The sequence below is a fragment of the Vanessa cardui genome, chromosome 11 (assembly GCF_905220365.1).
Source record: "Vanessa cardui chromosome 11, ilVanCard2.1, whole genome shotgun sequence".
Lineage (NCBI taxonomy): Eukaryota > Metazoa > Arthropoda > Insecta > Lepidoptera > Nymphalidae > Vanessa > Vanessa cardui.
The window spans coordinates 5,402,686-5,423,555 of NC_061133.1; the positions used below are offsets into that span (position 1 = coordinate 5,402,686).

A 20,870-nucleotide genomic window follows, 5' to 3' on the forward strand; every position below is an offset into this window, starting at 1 on the left:
AGTAGTGGACTGCCACGTACGGTACATAGGCGGCCTTGTTAGGCTAAGGCAATCTGCGGCACAACGCTAGACTAAAGTTGCGTGCACATCAATATGATCGTCAATTAAAATATTAGCTTTTTTAATTGCATAATTTCTATATTTACATAGTAGTGATGTTAATTTATTTTAATCGATAGTTAAGTAAATCTCCTATTTATATACAAAACTAATACCTACCCCGAGTTCACTCTATGATTTTTTTTATTTTTTACTATAAATGTTGAAGTGTCAATATTGGAATATTTTCCGTTCACTATACATAACATTATAAAAAAATATGTTTTCATTTGAGTTTATTATTATGATGGTCAAAATTAAACTAAACCAGTTATGAACGTGTAAAAAAGAATTAAACACTAAAAAGTCTGTTAAATATATATAAACTTTTTTGTAGACACCAAATATTTAAAAATGTAAATCATTGTGAGCGTGGCTTTACCGAGCAGAGCGCAGTGACGCACCAGGAACAGTATTGTTAGCTCGCCCGCCCTGATCGCTCCAACAACTTTAGCACTCATGAAGATTGCTCTCCCATCGTCTGAATGTAACTCGATCTCTCAACGTATACCAAATATTGAAATATAATTGAGAAATTTCAATTTCAGAATTCGCTTTAAAATGATAAATTTATATACAATTTCGAATATATTTAATGAGGTCTGTAATGAGGCATGGTTATGCATGATACACACATCTACTTAAGTTAAACTACTTAACGGATTTTCATTAAATATTAACTTTTATCTTGTTACAATGTTTATATTATTAAGAGCCAAGATGGCGTAGTAGATTAAATATTCGAATCTTTGTCAAAGGTTGTGGGTTCGAATCCGGCTTTTATATGAATGACGTCATTAATTTAAGTTACATGGATTGCTACCGGTAATTGTAACCGGAAGAACTTTAAAAGATATACAAGTTAACCTACATAATATACAGAAACTCTACATTTACAAAAAATAAATGTCTAGAAAACAATCATAAAGAATACAATCAATAATTTATACGCTCTGAATTTGTTATTATTCGATTTTTATTCTAAGCTATCAACCACTTTTTTTTATTTATATTGGAATATTAAACATTTATTGGAGAATATCTTTTTTTAATAATTTTTAATAATTTATTTTACTTGACCGATCCAATAATCGATTTATTACATTTAAGAAGTACTGATGCATGAACATGTACAAAATTATTTAGAGACTAGGAGATACCTCAAATCTGATGAATTACTATAACAAAATAATGTTTTGATTGACTTAATGTACAGAATATGTAATTGTTTTGATTTTATGGAGTTAATAGTAATCTTATATATGATTGATTATTATTTCTATCAATGAATGTTATTCGAATAAGTGCCATTAGTTCGCTTGCACTGGTATCGAATATTCTCGTTCTTTAATTACTATATAGTTATTTTATTTTACATGTGAAAATTTTAAACAAGGTCTATAAAACTTCTTCTAGTTAATTTAATATTTTTTTATGTTCTACATTTAATAAAATTAATATTCAGTGAAATATGTTAGAGGTATGTTTCCTCTAGCACTTACACTCGTATACCATGTTGTATGGTTCACATAAACCATTTCACATCCACTAGCTATATTTCAAACTCAGGTAGTGAACATATGCGCGAAAAAATATTACAATGCCACATTCAGTTCGTTCGAAATTCAAAAATTGACAAAACAAATCATCTTTTCTTTTTATAAAAATACAACTCCTAGATAATTTATGTAACTACGTAAGCTTGATATTATTTTGAATATTACTATCTTAGCTGCTCTGAGGCACTTCAAAGTTTAATATGAGTTTAAAAGGATGTATTTAAGGTCGTACGTAACGCGATACGACACGTAGCGATGCGGCCTACCGTCATATCATAATAACGTGGATAGCTTCATACGATGGCCGATTAATGAAGCCGGCGTGCTCCCCTGTACGTTGCCGTAATAGTTTTACGACTCACCCCCATCCCCACGGCCCGACTCGACTACTTGATTATGCATCGCACACTTCCGACCGATTATCGAACTAGTAATGAACGCTACCGCATACAAAATTTAGCAACTTTTTAGAGTACTCCGATTTCACTAATTTTTATCCCTAAAGTTTAAAGCGCTTATCTTTCGTAATAGCTTTACATTCATAGCGTATTTAAACTACTTTATTTTAAGCTCCGTGTTACAAAAAAATCTTTTTCTCTTTTAGATTAGACTTTATCTATAAATATTTAAAACAAAACTATTTGAATAATAAGTACTGTCTATTCAGAGAGACCATATCATTAGACTTTCGATTTAGTTTTTTTTTTATTTTGCATGTGTTAATTTCGCAAAATTCCATTGAAAAACTTTATTCAAGATTTAAAGATTAAAAACCGAATTAATTCATTTGTAATACATGAAATTATTATACCAACGATTAATTTAACAAAAATAACTAATAATTATTTTACAATAACATAATTCTCATTATGTAAATTTTTTTACAAGTTAATTTGAATGATTTTGTTACGCATTCTGATGGCACGGTCATCCTATTAGAGTAGCAATATAACCGTGCAATCAGTCAGAATAATGCGCAGTTAGGCTTGGCAAATGTATTAAGCCAGTTTGCAAGCGATATTCAAATTGTTCGAGCTTACGACTGCGTAATTAATAACAAAGTTCAAAGATTCCAACAAAAAATAACCTCAAATAAATCCCGATAGAGTATTTAAATACATCAGTATTTTATTTAATATTAAAACGATAAAATCCAACATACAAATTCATCTATTACTCGTTGAGTCGCGAGTCGTGCTCTCGAGCATGAATTAAGTACTTTAGCCGCTCTCGCATCTGTTAAGATATACCGTTGCGAGTAGGCAACGTCTGCGCGGGCTGCGGGGGGCGTCGGCAATCCCTCTCATTTAACACCACTCCGCTCCTCTGTAGGTGTTTGCCGAAGCGATTCCACCGGAGGATCCTCCTTTTATGGTGCTACTTATACTCTCATAGTGATTCGCGTTTTTATTTCGGACGGCTCATGTAATGGGGCGTACATTTTTCACGCTGCGCGAAAGCGGACCCAGTAATCTTTGCATTTATACGGTGATCCTTTATTGATTTTAGATTTTTAGTGGAAAGCGAAACGAATGAAACGGGCGTGAATGGAGACGCGCTCTCTGTAAGCCGGTGTAAGCCTCGACGATGATATAAACTTCGATTCAGCCGGGCACATATCAGAAACCCTAAAATTACATACACATTTATATGAAATAAACTCGTTCTGTAATTTGCTAATGTATGTACGTTCATTTAAAACTTGATGTAGAACTTAAATGAATTAGAAAAAAAAACGTATCTATAAATCATATCATCTGTTCGACCCTCGTACAGGAAACGGGCGTCTTAAGTTTTAAAACTTCGTCCATAAAATTATGATAAAGGGTTTTGTTTTTACGAGTAAAATAATTTACCCGAAGTCACGTTTAAACACTTAACGCCTATGAAATCACGAATAATACTGTTTTGAAGAAAATTGACTCGCGAAAATAATGTTATAACGCGAAATGTTCAAATTAATTAAGAAAGTAATTTCAGTAAGCAATCAAAACGAAACTAATTTGTCTTGTTTTCGGCTATGTATAATTTCATCGTTTATAACGATACACCCGAATTTAACACGTCTTTCTTGTTGAGACCCTCGTTTCCTTTAGGCTAAAAGAAAAGAAACACAAGAAAGGAGACCTACCATTAAAATAAATAAAAGGAAATAAAGAACCGACCGCAAATTATTTCACTTACCTACTTCTTTTTATAAAAATGCGAACGACGCATTAAATTTTGGGGAGAAAGGAAACTCCCTTGTAAGCAATATCGAGCAGGCAAATTTTTCAGATATTGCCTTCAGGTAGCGCACATTTATTATGTACCCGAATATATTACTCTTGATTCATTGACTTTGGATATTGATTTACTTTGCTTGCATAAGCTGTAGTTGGGTATAGTCTACGACTAAACTAACGGCCTTTGACTTGAAGAATTAAGGGTAAAGTTCGTGCGTGCGGACAGTTCCGACTCCAACTTCACTAACTAGCGACACCTTGCACATTTACTATTGTTACCGGATAGTCTGTAATGGATGCTATTTCGCAATTCTTTTTTAAACATATATATTACTGTTATTAGTATATAAGATAAAATTAATTCCATTAATAGCCGTCGGTAGTAAGAGACTATTTCAATAATCCAAATTTAGTTTTTAAAGTACTTCAAACGCGTTACACAAGTGACAGTAATAAACAAAATAGTTTTCAATCAATATTTTAAATGTATTTGAAAGAAAATATTCTAAATTCAAATCTTTTCAATAAATCTATCAAATCGAATAAATATAAATCGACGATTTTCCATGTTTACATAACAAGTTATAGTAAGTAGGCTGTCACTTAATATTGTTGTTTACGACGGTAACTTCTAAACTGTTATCACTTTCGGGACACCATCGGTACATCTCGGCTTTTGCCGATGTCCACTTGATTTACGGTTACGATAAGGTGTCGACCTAAAAAGTTTCCTACAACCCCGAGACGCGGGACATTGTCTTGGAAGATTTAAAACCAAAAAAACAACACAAAATATTGTCTCTCCTTTTTTCGTTTCCACAAAATATCTCTTGGCCAACCGATTCTTCGGTCTACTGATTTATCAGTTTACTTCGCAACTTGAATTATATTATGTACAATTATTCTATGTTTCAAGTTTTATTGCATGTCTTGTATAAATGATTACATCGTGTTTACAATAATTGAAATTTGATTTGCGCAAGCGCAACTTGAAACACAATCCCCTCTTGCAATATTAACCCTAAAACTAACTTGAAGTGAAAACTGTTCTCCTCATAATTTAATTTAACTTGGACTAAATCAGACAATAGCTTCGAGTAAGCTAAGCCATTTAATTAACAGAGCGTTAACAGCAAACTGATACCCGATATACCAATAAGCATAAACAAAAGACGTTTACATTACATTTGGCTGAGAGGCAAAGCACGTAATAGGTGGCAGGCTGCATTCAGATTCTCAGCTGAGCCGCTGCAATATCGGTGCTAGGGATATTATTTCAGGGTGGTGGGACGCGGGTAATATTGAGTTGTGAAACCGACGATTTACCTAAGAGGAGACGCTGTTAACAGAGCAACTTTACCTCGACACTTTGACAACTTATTTCTTGTCTCGACTTGCTAAGCCATTCGGTTTGTTTATACAGCGGTTTGATTGCTGTTAACGACGACCGAGATTGTTATTGAAATTTTAAATCGAAGATAGATTTATATACATACCTATATAAATTGAAGTAAACAGTACAAAATCTTATGTAACAATGACCTGTATATATATATAACGATCAATCAGAGCAGAATCTCGGCAATACGGTACGAAGTATCTAAGCGATGCCCAAAGCTACACAGATATTAAAGGAATTTAGTTTAGCAACCTGTAAAGTTGATACCGAAATCTCCTCTCATTCAACTCGTCCAAATGCTTAATTCAGTTGGAATAATTCCCAGTTCTATTGTTAAGTTACTAAATTTGGAGTCCGACATTTAACTGCTTACAATTCAAAGGTAACCGCAAATTTCGAAACGAGTATGCTTGTATATAATGAAACTTATTTGCAAACCGATAACTTTTGACCCGGGCTGGCCAGTTCACGCCACCGTAGGTTGAGCAACCACGCTAACAAACTATGTATAAAGGTATTCCTTTTTAGATTTTGTTATAAAACATCCCATATTGGAATGGGATCATTGTTGGTTCCAAACTTTTGTTCAAACAACACAATATATCTTTAAATCCTTTTGGATCAAAATTCTAAAACATATTGATGCATTGGAAAATATTTCATGTATTTTTTTTATTACAAACGTGTCACATCTTTGCTTCTTTTTAAAACTGGTAGATACTAGCAATGACTGTTGAATGAATTAATAATGTTCGTGTTTTTTATCTGTTAAGCATAATCTTCCACGATCAAACCTGCGACCTTTATATGGCTAAATAGCGAGTATACTGTTAAGCTATCGAGGTTCAAATTATTCCAACTATTTTAAAAAACAAACGTTACCTTTATAGTAAGATATTTTACCTCTACTGAAAAAGGTTTAATACCATTCGATAAAGCTATTAAAACCAAAAATTTTCTTTGCATGTAATTGTGAAGCGAACACTCACGCGAAGAGAAAATTTAAATATTTTCCTTAAAATAAGTATGATAAATTGCAAGAATGACGTACCTCGACCGCCTCGTTGTGGGATCTTTCATAACCATAACCTCGGTGATTTCGCCGAATTTGTTAAAGTAGTCTCGAAGGCTTTCTGCAACAAATAGAAAATAATGGTTATTACACTAAGTAAATTTATAATGTAATGACTTTGTCGGTCTCTTTGTGTCCTACGTCTGTAACTGAATATTTATATTTATCTACTTCGAAACACACACATTAATCGTTGAAAACACTAAACATCTTATTTCTACTTAAGACGATCGGTAAGTCTCGTTTAAAATTAATAAACGTAAAGATCTTAGGATATTATAATATGAAAAGTATAAATTAACAGTAAATTTCCCACTGCTGGGCTTTGCGTTCTAAGAAGAGAGGGTTTGGGCTTACTCCAATGCGGGTTAGTGTCTCCATGTGGCAAAATTTCATTGACAATGTATATATATGCCACACAAGTGTAATGAGTGTAATGCTGTATCATTATAAAAATATATAGAGTTCGATTTTTGATTTTTTTTTACAATAAATTTGAAGTTGCAAAATCTTTCCGTTTTTATACAACGCTGTGATTCATACAACGAAGTGCAAACATTATATAGATATATAGTACTCTGATTACGGTATTCGGTACATGCGAGATATGTTTAATATGATGTTTTTGTATTTACATTAGCTTGTTAAATCGTCTAGAGTATCTGCCTCAAACACATGCAAGTAACGTCCAAGTTGGGATTTGCGGTCTTCGTATTACTCACTAATGGATAGGGTGGGAAGGCTCCCTTTAAAATGAATATGCTGATTTCCCACGTTCGTGTTTTTAGGCTTATTTTACATAATTTCCGGTCAGTAACTGATGCATTATTTTGATTAAATATGTCATTGCTGTACAAAAACAAACATCTGTTAATTTAAAACGGTCGCATTCGTATATTGGTTTTAATAGTATTCTTATTATTATAAGTTCATTTAATAAATCGGTATATCCGTTTTGTTTTTTTTTAGTAATTTTATTTGGATTTAAATTAAATGCTATAATTCTAGCCTCTATATATCTAAGACCAGCAGTGAGATACAGACTGTTAGTTATTTTCACTTTTCGTTATATACAAAAACAACAATAACAGCCTGTAAATTCCCACTGCTGGGCTAAAGACCTCCTCTCCCTTTGAGGAGAAGGTTTGGAACATATTCCACCACGCTGTTCCATTGCGGGCTGGTGGAATACACATGTGGCAGAATTTCTATGAAATTTGTCACATGCAGGTTTCCTCAGGATGTTTTCCTTCACCGCTGAGCACGAGATGAATTATGAAGACAAATTAAGCACATGAATCAGCGGTGCTTGCCTGGGTTTGAACCCGTAATCATCGGTTAAGATGCACGCGTTCTAACCACTGGACCATCTCGACTCTACATAATAAACAATATATCTGTATTATTACATAATAAATATTGTGTTCATAGCAAATTGTACTAGAATCCGTTCTTATATATAGTAAGTTAAAAATTTCATTTGCGATTTAGCAATCATTCTAAATAGTTCCGATAATATTTTACAATATAAAGAGTTTATCTAGTCTATGAGGGTTTTCGATTAATACTAATTAAGAACAAACAGGCCAATCACAAGAGGCTTATTGTGGGATACATTCCAATTTAAACTTGCCTTCAATTTGAGAGTGCGGCGCTTCTAAAACCAAATGTTGGGCTCTGCTTTTAAAGTCGATTTTCGACTTGTTTCGTAGTGAACTTTTCTAATCTGACCAGACTCCGGCTTCAGTACCGCACTTCGGAACAGTAATGAAAAGTAACGATTGCATGTCCACTTTGCCATTAATCAGCTCCGCCGTGTATGAAGAAACTGGATACTTTGCGGATTAAGTTTTCCGTTTGAGTAATTTTGATTATCGGAATATCATCTGTCTATTATTGTATTGACCAGAAATCATGATTTTTGACCAATGATTAGACCAGTATTATTGCGTTGTCATTGCTTAATTTGTGTTTATAATTCAACTTGCGAACGGCGATGAACGAAAATATTGTGCGTATATTCAATTATTCATCAATCCGCATTTGAGCAGAGTGGCGGAATAATCTCCAACCGTTCTCATGAAGGGGAAAGGAAACTTTTGCCCAACAGAGGGACAACAACAGACTTAACTTTTAACGTTTACATAAATTGTAACTAACTCGTTTCATTCATGAATAAATAACAAAATTCTATATTTTTTTACTGATTTAAATCAAATGTAAAACAAAGGTGATATTTTCAAAGGTTTCAATATATTTTTTTTTATGAATTCATAATTTCGATATGTTTATGAATTTGTAATCGTGATAATTTATTCTATTCGATATTATAAATTTTGCGAACTAGAAGTTGTTACAACAGAAAGAATAAATTAATGCATTCCACTATCGAATTTGCCTGTTATACGTCGGATTACGCGTACAAAGCAATACTGTGAAGGACAGTGCGGGTGGATTCGGCACAGTTGTTCAACCACCATAAAATTAGCATTTGGCTAGCGGGTAGCATTTTCATCTGAATACAAGTAGGCACCTGAATTATTCGGACTTTCATCTCAAGAGGCGAATTTGTTATTTTACGATACCAAGACGATATCATCGTTTTAAAGTATTTATAAATCATATATTTTATAAGTCTGTGTGTATGTAAGTTTTTTTTTAGTAAATTAGCTACAAAGTAAACCTTGAAGCTTGAGGGTGCTTAGTACAAGAACGCATCATATTACTAATGCCTACTAATTATTAAATTACATCATTAAAGGATTAAAGAGGTCAATTAGGCAATCATGTTCTAAGTATATAATTAAGTCGTTATACATATATTATGTATGTTACATATTATAACTGATATAATTAATAGAATATTATATAACCTAGTTTCTGAACCACAAAGTTAATAAATTGTTCCTAAGGAAAGTAATACGTTTGTATTATGAAATACCGCATATGTCTTTGCCAATTTTGATTTTATTTATGTAATCAGCTATAATTAAATCATACAACATTAGAATAGAGGATTAAATCTCTTGAATTTTGTACACGTCGTTTTTGAAGTATAAATTAAAGCACGTATAAATTTGATTGTATGATTTAAAAAAATAATTCAAAATAAAAGAACGTTACCAGAGAGTATCCGATATAAATAGACAAGTATAACAACCGTATAAAAAATCAAATCGGTACACATATTGACATACGTCATGACCTCCAGTATATTATGTGTACTAATTTGGATCTGAGGTAACAATTATTAAAAAAAAAGCGATTTGATAAACCCCTTCTTTTTTAAAATTTAATATAAAGTTACCATTGATTTTTTTACAGATTATTTTCAGCAGAACCTCTCTTTTAAACCATTAGTAACTTATTGTTTATCTAATATAAAACTACTTAATAAAAAGTGAAGTTTAATTTAGATTTTAATTAGATATTAATAATAAAAAGGACAGATTACTATTTAAGTAACTAGTTATATTTAATTTTTAATTAAATTAATTTTCGAAATGAGTGTATATTTTTTTAATAAATACTTAAAGCAAATGCAATTACTCGGTATCATCGTAAAATGATGTATATTTTTCATCTGTAATTACACTGGTAATTAGCATGACTTTTTGTTATATAAACTTAAACGGGAATCGGATTAAATCAACGGTTTAAATAACCTGTAAAAATATACGTATTTGATTACGTATTTCTGTTGCAATTGGTCCAGGAAAAGCGGCAGGTTTCAATTTTATGGTGGTTGGGCATGACAAACGCTGTGTCGCTCTTCTTCGTTCGATATTAACTTATTATTTATAGGTGATATATAAACGAAATAACTTACATATATTACAATATCTATTAAGGATAATTAAATAATTAAACTATTAGACTTTCTGTTATACTTACTATTAATATATTTTATCCTAATATTTTTATCCTTTATCGTAATAGTTGTAACGCTTCGATGTTCAATAATATTCATATATTTACAAACGAAAACGACAATACTTAAAATTCTATTATTTCTATAACAAAAAACTTTGGCAATCACATTATAAGGTGGTTTTAAATTATTTTTTTAAATAATTGTATTTATACAAATTAAACTCCTGTTTTTAATTATATACATATAGTTAAAAGAAACGATAAAAAATACTCTTATCATTTATAAATTTTTATTTGTATATATCTCCAAGATTCAGATTTTAGGAGTGAGTTTTTAATTAACTTAGCCGCTTTTATCTTTTCATACACTGTCGAGTAATACAGTATAATGTACTGTATATATGTGTATTACTAGTTGTAATACAATTAAACGTAAACACCTTTCTATCGTGCCGCGATTTAAGATACGCTTGCATGAATATCATTCGTAGTAATTATTCTTTCATATAAAACCAAATACAGCTTAACGTCATGTGTAAGTTATACCCGTAAGCATAAAATGTTAAAATTATTTATTCAATTTGTATGCAGTTTTTATTGCATACCTCCGTTGAAAAATGTACGCACGAAAGTGCTTACAACATTGTTCCGAAAAGGGAACCACACTGGAAACCAATATGTAGAAAATTCATTTAAAATGTGAGTTTGAGTTCGAAACACTTTGTAAATGACATTATTTAGTTAGAACATACGAACTTGATAAATCATCGTAAAATGAACTATAGAAATTGACCTAAATTATTGCTATTTTAAATAGAGCAATGTGCATCGTTTTAAATAGCAATTACTTAACAGTCTATATTATCATTAGTGTTCGATCAATGGTCAAATTTTGACGATAATCGTAATTAAAAGAATGCAAATTGACGACTTCCGTGGTCGAGTAGTGTGTACACCGGTTTTAAAGGGTACGCCACTCCGAGGTCCCGGGTTCGATTCCCGGCCGAGTCGATATAGATTATCATTAGTTTTCTTTGTTGTCTTGGGTCTGGGTGTTTGTGGTACCTTCATTACATCTGATTTTCCATAACACAAGTGCTTTAGCTACTTACATTGGGATCAGAGTAATGTATGTGATGTTGTCTCATATTTAAAAAAAAATTATACTAAATTAACAAACGTAGTAGAAAAATGTACCAAGCCGTTTTGACTTCAACTATTGCCCGTATTCCGTATGTAAATTAAAATGACGTCTTATTACAAATCTCTTAAATCAATTATAAAGCGTCTGGGTCGTAAAATTGTTAATTAATATTTTTGGCACGTTTTCCTAACTAATAAGACGTATTAAATAAAAGCCGGATCAAGATAAGTAGAATGAAAGTTATTGTAAAAAAGTTCATTTGAATAAAATACTGTCAAATATTCATTCTCGTCCTTTCAGTAATTGTTCATCGAAGAATAATTACGGAAATTCTGAAACAACTTGGACTTCAAATGCTCCCTAATTGGCAGTTTTAATCTACTAACTTTTGTGCGGAATTCAGCAAAAGTAGGCACCAACTTGTCGTGGTCGGTGGTAAAACGAATCAAAACCGTCTAACTGAAAATTTATAAATGTATTTCAGCAAATTATGAGGATCGGAATGGTTATTTTAATTAAATCGTATTTCGAAACGACATTGTACGATAATTATGTAAACAAGCGTCATTTTGTTATTCTTTTGAGCTCGGTGTGAGGGGTTGTTCGAATACTTCGATATTCTTTGTAATTTAAAAAAGTAACAATAAAATTTCTGTACATATGTACATATATAGTAGATTTATAAACAGTATCACAACAAATAACAAAAGTATTTGGCTCATTTGATGTGAATTTTAACTTGAAAATTTCACGATTACGTTGTAAAAATAATTTAGTCGCATGATGTCATATTGGCTTCCACTCCATTTCTTCAAAGTAAAAGGAACAAAATCAATTTTGATGTATTTCGCCGCAAGCGAGTTACTAGTCAGTTTAAATTTTTGAAACAATAGATTTTATACATTGTACGTATACGGACCAGATGAATGGAACCTTTTGCTACGACAGTTGCTCAACCACCATAAAATTGGAAACTAGCCCGCTGAACCCGCTCGGAATAACGTGCGGCATCATAAAAAAAACAATTGTTATCACCAAATAATTTCGCAGCCATCTGTAAATTAAATACGTCACTCGATCTAACATCCAGAATGGTCTGCGTTAAAAGCGTTTTTATACTCCATAAATTTGAAAGTAACGAATAATTATAGAATTTTCAACGTAATTTCCTTGGCTATAGAAATAAAAACTTTACCATTTTATTGTCGAGCCAAGAAAATTACGAAGAAAATTGTATAGTGTAAACAATATTCCAAAGGATGTGTTACTCTAGTGAACTCGCTAGGGAACTGTGCGACGTACTCACAGTTTATGCTTTTTCATTATACGAGTAAGTTATGCGATACAATATTGTGTAGTCATGAAACTTTTCGGGATTGTTTCAAAAACCTTCCAGCACTGACGTCAACGCAGTAGTAATGAAGCAATCAATCTGCATGTAAACGAAATTCCGCATCGCATATTTTATCTTTAACAATCCTTGCCTAACCGAACCAATTAGCGAAAACCTTTCGCAATATAGTCCAATGTTATAAATTTGGCACTTAGCCTGACGCAAATTTTCGGCGCTGTCAGCAAATAAATGTGCTTCGTGAAAAAAAAAGAAGTTACATCGGCTGCACTAAATTGTCACAAAATAAAAAAAAATCATACAGACACGAATATGAACAGACAGTTATGTTAAAAAGAAATCTCATCCTATTTCATTTCACTTAGTTTTATGTAATAGGCTTATGAGATAATTTTATAAGAGTACACAATAGATTAAATGTTATGAAATATCTCGTAAAGAGGGTACCTTATAAGTATCTCATACTTTAAAAGGCGCAGTTTCAATATCTATATGTTTTTAATGACAAATGTGCAATATTCTAACAATCAAATATTTATTGCAGAACAATGTATTCTCAATATTTCAATTTATTTGTATAATCCCTTAAATTATCGACTATTCGTGTAATTATGAAGATTAATTCCACGAATAGTCGTTCAATTAAAGTAATATATATCAGATGTAGCTGTAGTTATTTGTTAGACAGTACTTTAATCTAACGATTGAAAATGCTCATAGAAATTCAGTCAACCGAAAATAAAGGGGACAAAAGGATATATACTGACTTAATGATACTTTTAACGTTTATACACTACTTTAAAATTGTGTCCTGCGTATAAAATCGGGCCATTAAATGTGTATTGTGGTTGGCGAGGCGCCAAACACGTACAGGGGCACGTCCGAATCTGTGAACCTCTCTCGCTCTTCGCTCATTTTGGATGATTTCGACGTATCAACACTGAATAATAGCTGTCTAAACATGGATATAGTGCTAAAACACAAATATACCAGAATGTAAGAGCAAATACACTAAAACATGTTTATGAGCTGAAAATTAAATTTGTGACCTAATATTTAATGCGCAGTTACATAGTGTTAATTGGTTTTATAATAAATTGACTTTTGTATAACAAGCGACACGGCCCGGCTTCGCACGGGTGCTATACTGATAATAACTATACTACAGAATTTGTTTATTTATGACATCACATTATAAACTTACAAAATTGTCAGTGTGTTTGACTATATTCATGTATTATATACAAAAATCTTCCTCTCGAATCACTCTATCTATCAAAAAAACCGCATCAAACTCTTTTGGGTAAATAAAAAAATAAAAATAGGTATGGACAAGCTGTGGTAAGCGATTTTGTTTTTGTACTATGTTTTAATAATATGTTTGCTAAAATATGTTTTTCGCTCTCAGATCAAACGTTAATACGTTCCCTTCGCGGCTGTAAAGAAAAAGAAGTACTTCGTATATAACAGAAAGTACTGAAATATCCTCTCGTCGCACGCAATAGCTGGAATCAGGACATACATCAAAGTGATTGTAAAAAGCATGGCGGCGAGGAAACATTGTAAAAATCACGACGACGTGTGAAGTGTCATCCGCCCGTCTCAGTCGAGTGGCGATCGCTTGTTTTTCCCACTTTTGATAGGCGCGAAGCGGAGTCTCGAGTGTCCTCGCTTCTGATTTCAGTCCCGCAGGCCCGCAACCGCCTGTTTTTTATGAGGTCAAGAGAGCCTTCACAAAAAACACGTACCACGATAAATTACGCACTGACACATTCAGATTTACCCATAATATACACGAACGTAATATATTGCTTTTTTTTTACTATTTTATAAAGTCACAAGTTTTTCGCTTACGAATCGAACTATGCCTTTATTATTTTGTAAATTCTGGAGGTAACTTCAAAATTGCAAGCAGTAGTTCAATGTTGTATTACAGGTGGCGTACCAAGAAATTGACGTGCGCCAAACTTTACAAATATATTCCTGGCCACAGAAGATGATGGGTAATTTATTCTCAATAACTATCAAAGCAGTGCAGATGTCGTACAGTTTCAATTTAAGGGCACACAGCGCCGGAAGTTCTATCCGAGATGAACTTTGGGGAACTTTGTTCCTCCTGACATTGTCAACTAATCTTCTAACCGCCAGCGACGAACATGTGTACGGTCGACGACACAGACTGCTATATATTACTCGTAATATTATATACAAGTGACATCTTCACTTGCTAGTAAGATTGTCTATGAAATCTAATAATTTTCACGGATTTAACCACTATCTGTCAACGCGTGGTACAACAAACGTCAAAACAATTGTTTATTGTATTTACAATTTAAACAAACTTTGCACACGTATTATAAAGGTTGTGTTTTGTAACCACAAGAGAATTAATTTACGGAATTACTTAGTTCAGAGGAAACGATTGCTTTGTTACTATTGCGGTAGGAATTGTTTGTCGTGTTTTCATATTATAAATTTTAATTAAGTTCATTTATTGCTATAATTTTTATTAATAATAATCATTATTAATTACGTATACTAATTAAACGAGTAATTACATAAATAGTTTGCTATAAACACACATTTAATTAAATGTATAAATTATTATTTCAACTTTGATGCTTTCATTTGCCTCTTTATTGATCACTAGTGATTTGATCCGGCTTTGCACGATTTTTTTCATACATAAGTTTGATTTATTAATATATATTACGTACTATTACAATAACATTAAACTACAAAGCCTCCGTCTTCTTATGAACCAGTTTATAAATTACCATTTCCGATATATTTTCACATTTCTTTAAAAATAAGGCTTTATGTTATCTGTTATCAAAATAATTAATTATCTATTTTTAAAGATTATGAATGTATGTTTGTAATGTAATTTTAAAGCCCCAATAATAAACAGAAGTTTTTAACAATTAACACAAATAAATAAATTTTACTCTGTACGCAACGTGCTAAGTAAAGCTATTTTGATTAAAACTTTTCAATAACAGCTGTAATGATAAATACATAAACAAACAAACAATATATTTCATATATAACGTTAAGTGTATTAATATAAAATGACAGTTATATAGTCAATGAATATAAATCAACGTATACGTATACGCACAAACACATATATATCAATAATGTAATTTTATAGCGTTTATGCTAATGGCAACTCTGTCCATATCATTTAACTTGACGTTTGCGATGATTAAGGAGATTGTTGCATGGGATAATATATTATCAGGTAATACGGAGTAATTGTCTTGATCTCTGTCAACAACAGTCGCTGTCTCACGTGAGATATGGGCTGGCAAGCTATACATTGCTAATTTTGCAGCATCCATTCATTTAGACATCTCGTAGCTGAATGAGAACAGACAACACTGGTAGGAAGTAGGAGCCACGGCACGCTGCATAAATTATACTATAAATTGCATTTGAAAATAGAATGGCAATTAACCAAGAATATAAATTACGTCGACCATTATCTGTTGCTATTTATTCTGGCGAATTTAAAATGCTACGATAGATCAAAGCAACAAAAGTACTATGAGTTTCGTTGTTTGTAATGTAAAATAATTATTTTGAACAGCCGGGAGTTTAACTTGTTGCTTTACTTAGAACTGTCTTTTAATATTTCGCTGAACTCCCAGACAGGGAATAATAATAAGTTGTGTGAGATTTCAATTTACTTGATTACATTTTGGCGACCAGTCTTTCATTATTTATTCTTTTAATTGAAAATGTTAGAATATTTTTCTATCAACGTAATTCTAGACATAAAAGTCACGCCTTCTGCTAGTGATTAAAATGGTTTGTGCTGGAAATTTTTTATTTACGTATACAAATTTACTTTAGTAGAATCTAATACTTATCTCGAGTTAATATATTATTTTAATTTTATTAATTCAGAGTTCATATATACTTCAAATATGTATTTGAATATTATGCCGAAAGCTGTGATGCCGCACATTTTGAATATGCACCCTTCGGACTTTATACCCAAGGTACTTTCCCAATTAAGGGATGCGTTGAGTGAGTGCGGTGACGTCATTTTTGATACTACGCATATATTTAATGTTAAATAACCGTAGCGATTAATAACAAGAAGTTATATCAGAATTTACTCATTTAACTGATTTTATACTCTATTTCGTATAGTATAAGGTTATAACTACAATATATACCATTAACAGCTTAATAGTAAATAATTTAAAAAAATCATGTAACACTATGCAAACGCCTACCAGTAGAATAAACATACCAAATATATTTAATACCCATTTTCGTTGTAAAAAGAAACATTTCATTTCAAATACTAAAATTGTTTATATCCCTAGTAAATATACAATCGAATGTATTACAGTAAACATGAATATAAAACTGCTAAAATAAAAATCACATAAATACGATCAATGACATTCGAATATACATACTTGCGTATATAGCTGGTTTATATCAAGCCTACCATGGTTGGGATTTTAAGTTGCTTAAAGATTCATAAGCGTAAGCTTCCCACCTCAGTTTCAGTCGTAAAGTTGAGTGTAATGTGCCCGAATATTATATATCTTGCGTATTATATTGTAACTTGAAGTGTTAGACTGTCTTTATCCACCTGGTGACACGAATAAACTGTTGATGCGGTCTATATTATTAACTTCAACTTGTTTATACGATGCCTGGGGTGAAGTTATGTCGACGGGCTTGTTCGCTTGAAGTTGGGATGTTGTTCTTACACAGACATAGATATTCGCGAAATATATAATGTATGATAATTGTTATTGTTATTATTGTGACAAATACCCTTAAGAAATATGCATCGATGTAAAAATACGTATAGTATCAAGTAATATATTAAGCTTAAACGAACCGAGATGGCCCAGTGGTTAGAACGCGTGCATCTTAATCGATTATTTCGGGTTCAAACCCAGGCAAGCACCACTATATATATGTGCTTAATTTGTGTTTATAATTAATCTCGTGCACGGCGGTGAAGGAAAACAGCGTGACGAAACCTGCGTGTGTCTAATTTCATCGAAATTCTGCCACATGTGCATTCCAACAACCCGCTTTGGAACGGCGTGTTGGAATAAGTTCCAAACCCCTCCTTAATGAGAGGGGAGGCCTTAGCCCAGTAGTGGGTAATTTACAGGCTGTTACTTTACTTTTTTTTCTTTATTAAGCATAAAAAATATGTATAGAAACTTTAACCAGCTCTAAATTGTTACATTAATTAAAAGATTATCTTAGAAGCAAGTGAATCGAACGCAGCACCAATAGTCGGAATATCTGTTTATCACAGTTCTGAGTCAACTTGTCTGAAGTCACTTTAATTCGTCGAACGCTACGCCAGCTGGGATTACTTGAGGCTGTCTCGGATGAGACCACTGGATCTTTGATCGGGCGTTAGTTTGCTTTAGGAGAAAGCAAATACGTATAACAGTGAACAACGATTTAAACGAACTTTTATTATTTATTTATTTAAACAATTGTATAAATCGATTTGTATAACGTTACATTTCAAATGAAAACAGACGCCAGTATATGATAACCAATTGTTTATAATTAAATTTATGTTTCACATCTCGTTACGACCTGCGGCTTACCGAATACGCGTTCCCGTCAAAAACAATTAATTGCCGGAATGTTTTGAAAACATCAAGTCGTTGCAAGCGTGTCTTATAGATTTAATAGACAACGCCGGGGAAGACAGAGTTTCCTGTGAACTCGAGTCGGAGTTTAGATAAGTTTCTGTACATGCCCTTCACTTAAATTGAAATTAATACTGAAATGCCGTCAATGTCTTTGTTATTAGCTGTTGAATAAGGTTGAATTATAAATAGGATGTATGTAAATAGCACCCGTGACTTCTTAGTTATATACTTTGATAACTATATGTCTTGACAATAAAATATAACTTTTGTATACACTGATATTGCTATGATCGTTTTTAAGTAAATGCCATACTGGAATGAAATTTATTCTTCAAATAAATTATTAGTACGAGTGTATTGTACGACACGACTTAGATGTCGTATCGGCTAAATTCGTAAAAACCGATCACATCCGAATTAAGTACGCTATCCCAAATTATCAATATTTTTTTCTCATGCAAATATGATCTTTACACAAACGTAATAACTTGTAATATCATATGACCTAATATATTCGTCAATTTGACGCGTCGATTTACATGCACTTGCTTTCTCTAACGCGTGAATCTATAGCGACGAATAGCGTCGAATGGCGCGATAGGGAGCTATTTCTATTGGTTGTGTAAATCGGCAGTAATCGGTTTTATTTTCATTCCATTGCATTTTCCGATGCTACATCTAATTTGTGTCATACTATACTGTAAATACAATTACATTATAATCATAAGGAACCGGATCAGGTCTATAGTGATATAAATCGCACGCACACAATCGTTACGCACACAGTCAAAATGTTAAGTAATCCCTTTATTTGAAGTATAAACACTTAGTTACTTTGTACGTGTATGTGTCACTGGACTACTCCTTAATAACTTAGGAGACTTTGATAAATTTAATTGTGCGATTTGAGGTCCCTTGACGATTTAATTTGGACTCAATAATTTGCTCAATTTCCGGGAAAAAATATGAAAAAATAACAACTTTATTCAAGTAGAGTATATTAATACAACTTACTTATCAAAAATGTTATGAAATATATAATTAAATTAATCTAAATGGAAATATATGCAGATTCTTATACAAATAACCGTGTAGATATATAAAAAATTACTCTGTATATATTTCATCAGAAACCAAGTGTTTTGTTTCGCATAATTACTATTAAATAGATTCATATTAACAAGAGTTCGCTGAGAGTACATTATTAGGTACAGAATGTTCCCATATGTTAAAGTTTCCGACTCCTACTCTATAGGGATGCCTTCGCCGATAATGTCGTCAATAAATTGGCAGTAGAACTTCCAATGTACCCAATCTAAACTCTTGTAAGTTATAACGCATACGTAACACAAATGCAAAATCGGTTTTTTCTACTGCTTCTCGAAAGTTATGTCTTCCTGGTACATTATCTCAATATTAATATTACAACGATGCTTTTATTAGATTACTTTGGAGTTATGTCTCAAATATTTATACGTGAATTTTAAAACAGTTTCCCTCGAGTGATTCATTATTGGGTTGAAGATTTTTTTTTTTATGTTATAATAAATTTCGTTATTACATTGATAATGAAAATAAGTCATTCGTTTGACAAATTCTTCTTAATTTGTAATGAATATTTAAATGTATAACTTTTTTACTATATAGGTATTCATACTGATACATGTACCACCTAGTAAGAATTCAGCGCTGCCCATAGACATTAAGGTCGTAAAAAAAACCTTACCTAACATAACCAATGCGCCAACAGCTTTAGGAACTAAGAGATTCTCTGTGCTTGTAGCTACACTAGCTCTCTTAATATTGGGAATACAGCAATACTCACTTTTGCTGTTTAATGGTAGAACACATGATGAATGAGTTTTTTTTACCCAGATAGGCTAGTACAAAGCCAAAGATAAGCTAGTAAAAGAAAAAAACTACCAGAATAACCAGCAATAAATGAGTTTCTTATTAGTAATTCTACTAGTTAACCATATTGCTTATTATAAATAATAACAAAAAAGGTAAGGTACTATAATTATTGTAATATAACTATTATTTTCTAATAAATAAAGAGTCTTTTCAAATATATTATAAATCGGTGAGTCAATATTTTCTACAATAAAAAAAATATTTTAACATGTAAGAACATAATTTTTTACCCATTAATCTTTTCCATGAAAATTTCATTGTGATATGTATACGACGGGTATCCAGGCAGACCATCCTACACGTATTATGCATTCTAAAGCCTTTTTCTTTCAGCTAAATAGAGGCTCATATTTTAATTCTCGAATAATATGTTAATACAAGCAGAAAATAAAATACCGGGAGCCGCATGTGCAAATTTTCTATTGTTAACTTGACAAGCGTTCCTCGTCAGGCGGTGTAGGTTGGTTTAAGAAAACTGAATTTTGTATAATGAAAGTAAGATTAACAAATAGCTCGGTTACTCTTTCTCAACGTACTAAGATATGGTGAGCTGTCACGCGATACCACTCCCCGGAGAAAA

The 20,870-nt window shown here is 32.1% G+C and overlaps 1 protein-coding gene across 7 annotated transcripts in view; it reads right to left on the reverse strand.

The window, feature by feature from the left end:
* LOC124533325 (RNA-binding protein Musashi homolog Rbp6) overlaps positions 1-20,870 on the reverse strand; it is a 468,593-nt gene that overhangs the window by 287,449 nt on the left and 160,274 nt on the right. For all 7 annotated transcript variants that reach the window (XM_047108530.1, XM_047108528.1, XM_047108527.1 and 4 more), the window contains exon 3: positions 6,334-6,415. In XM_047108530.1, the coding sequence (XP_046964486.1) occupies positions 6,334-6,415 (82 nt within the window). The remainder of the gene's footprint in view (positions 1-6,333; positions 6,416-20,870) is intronic.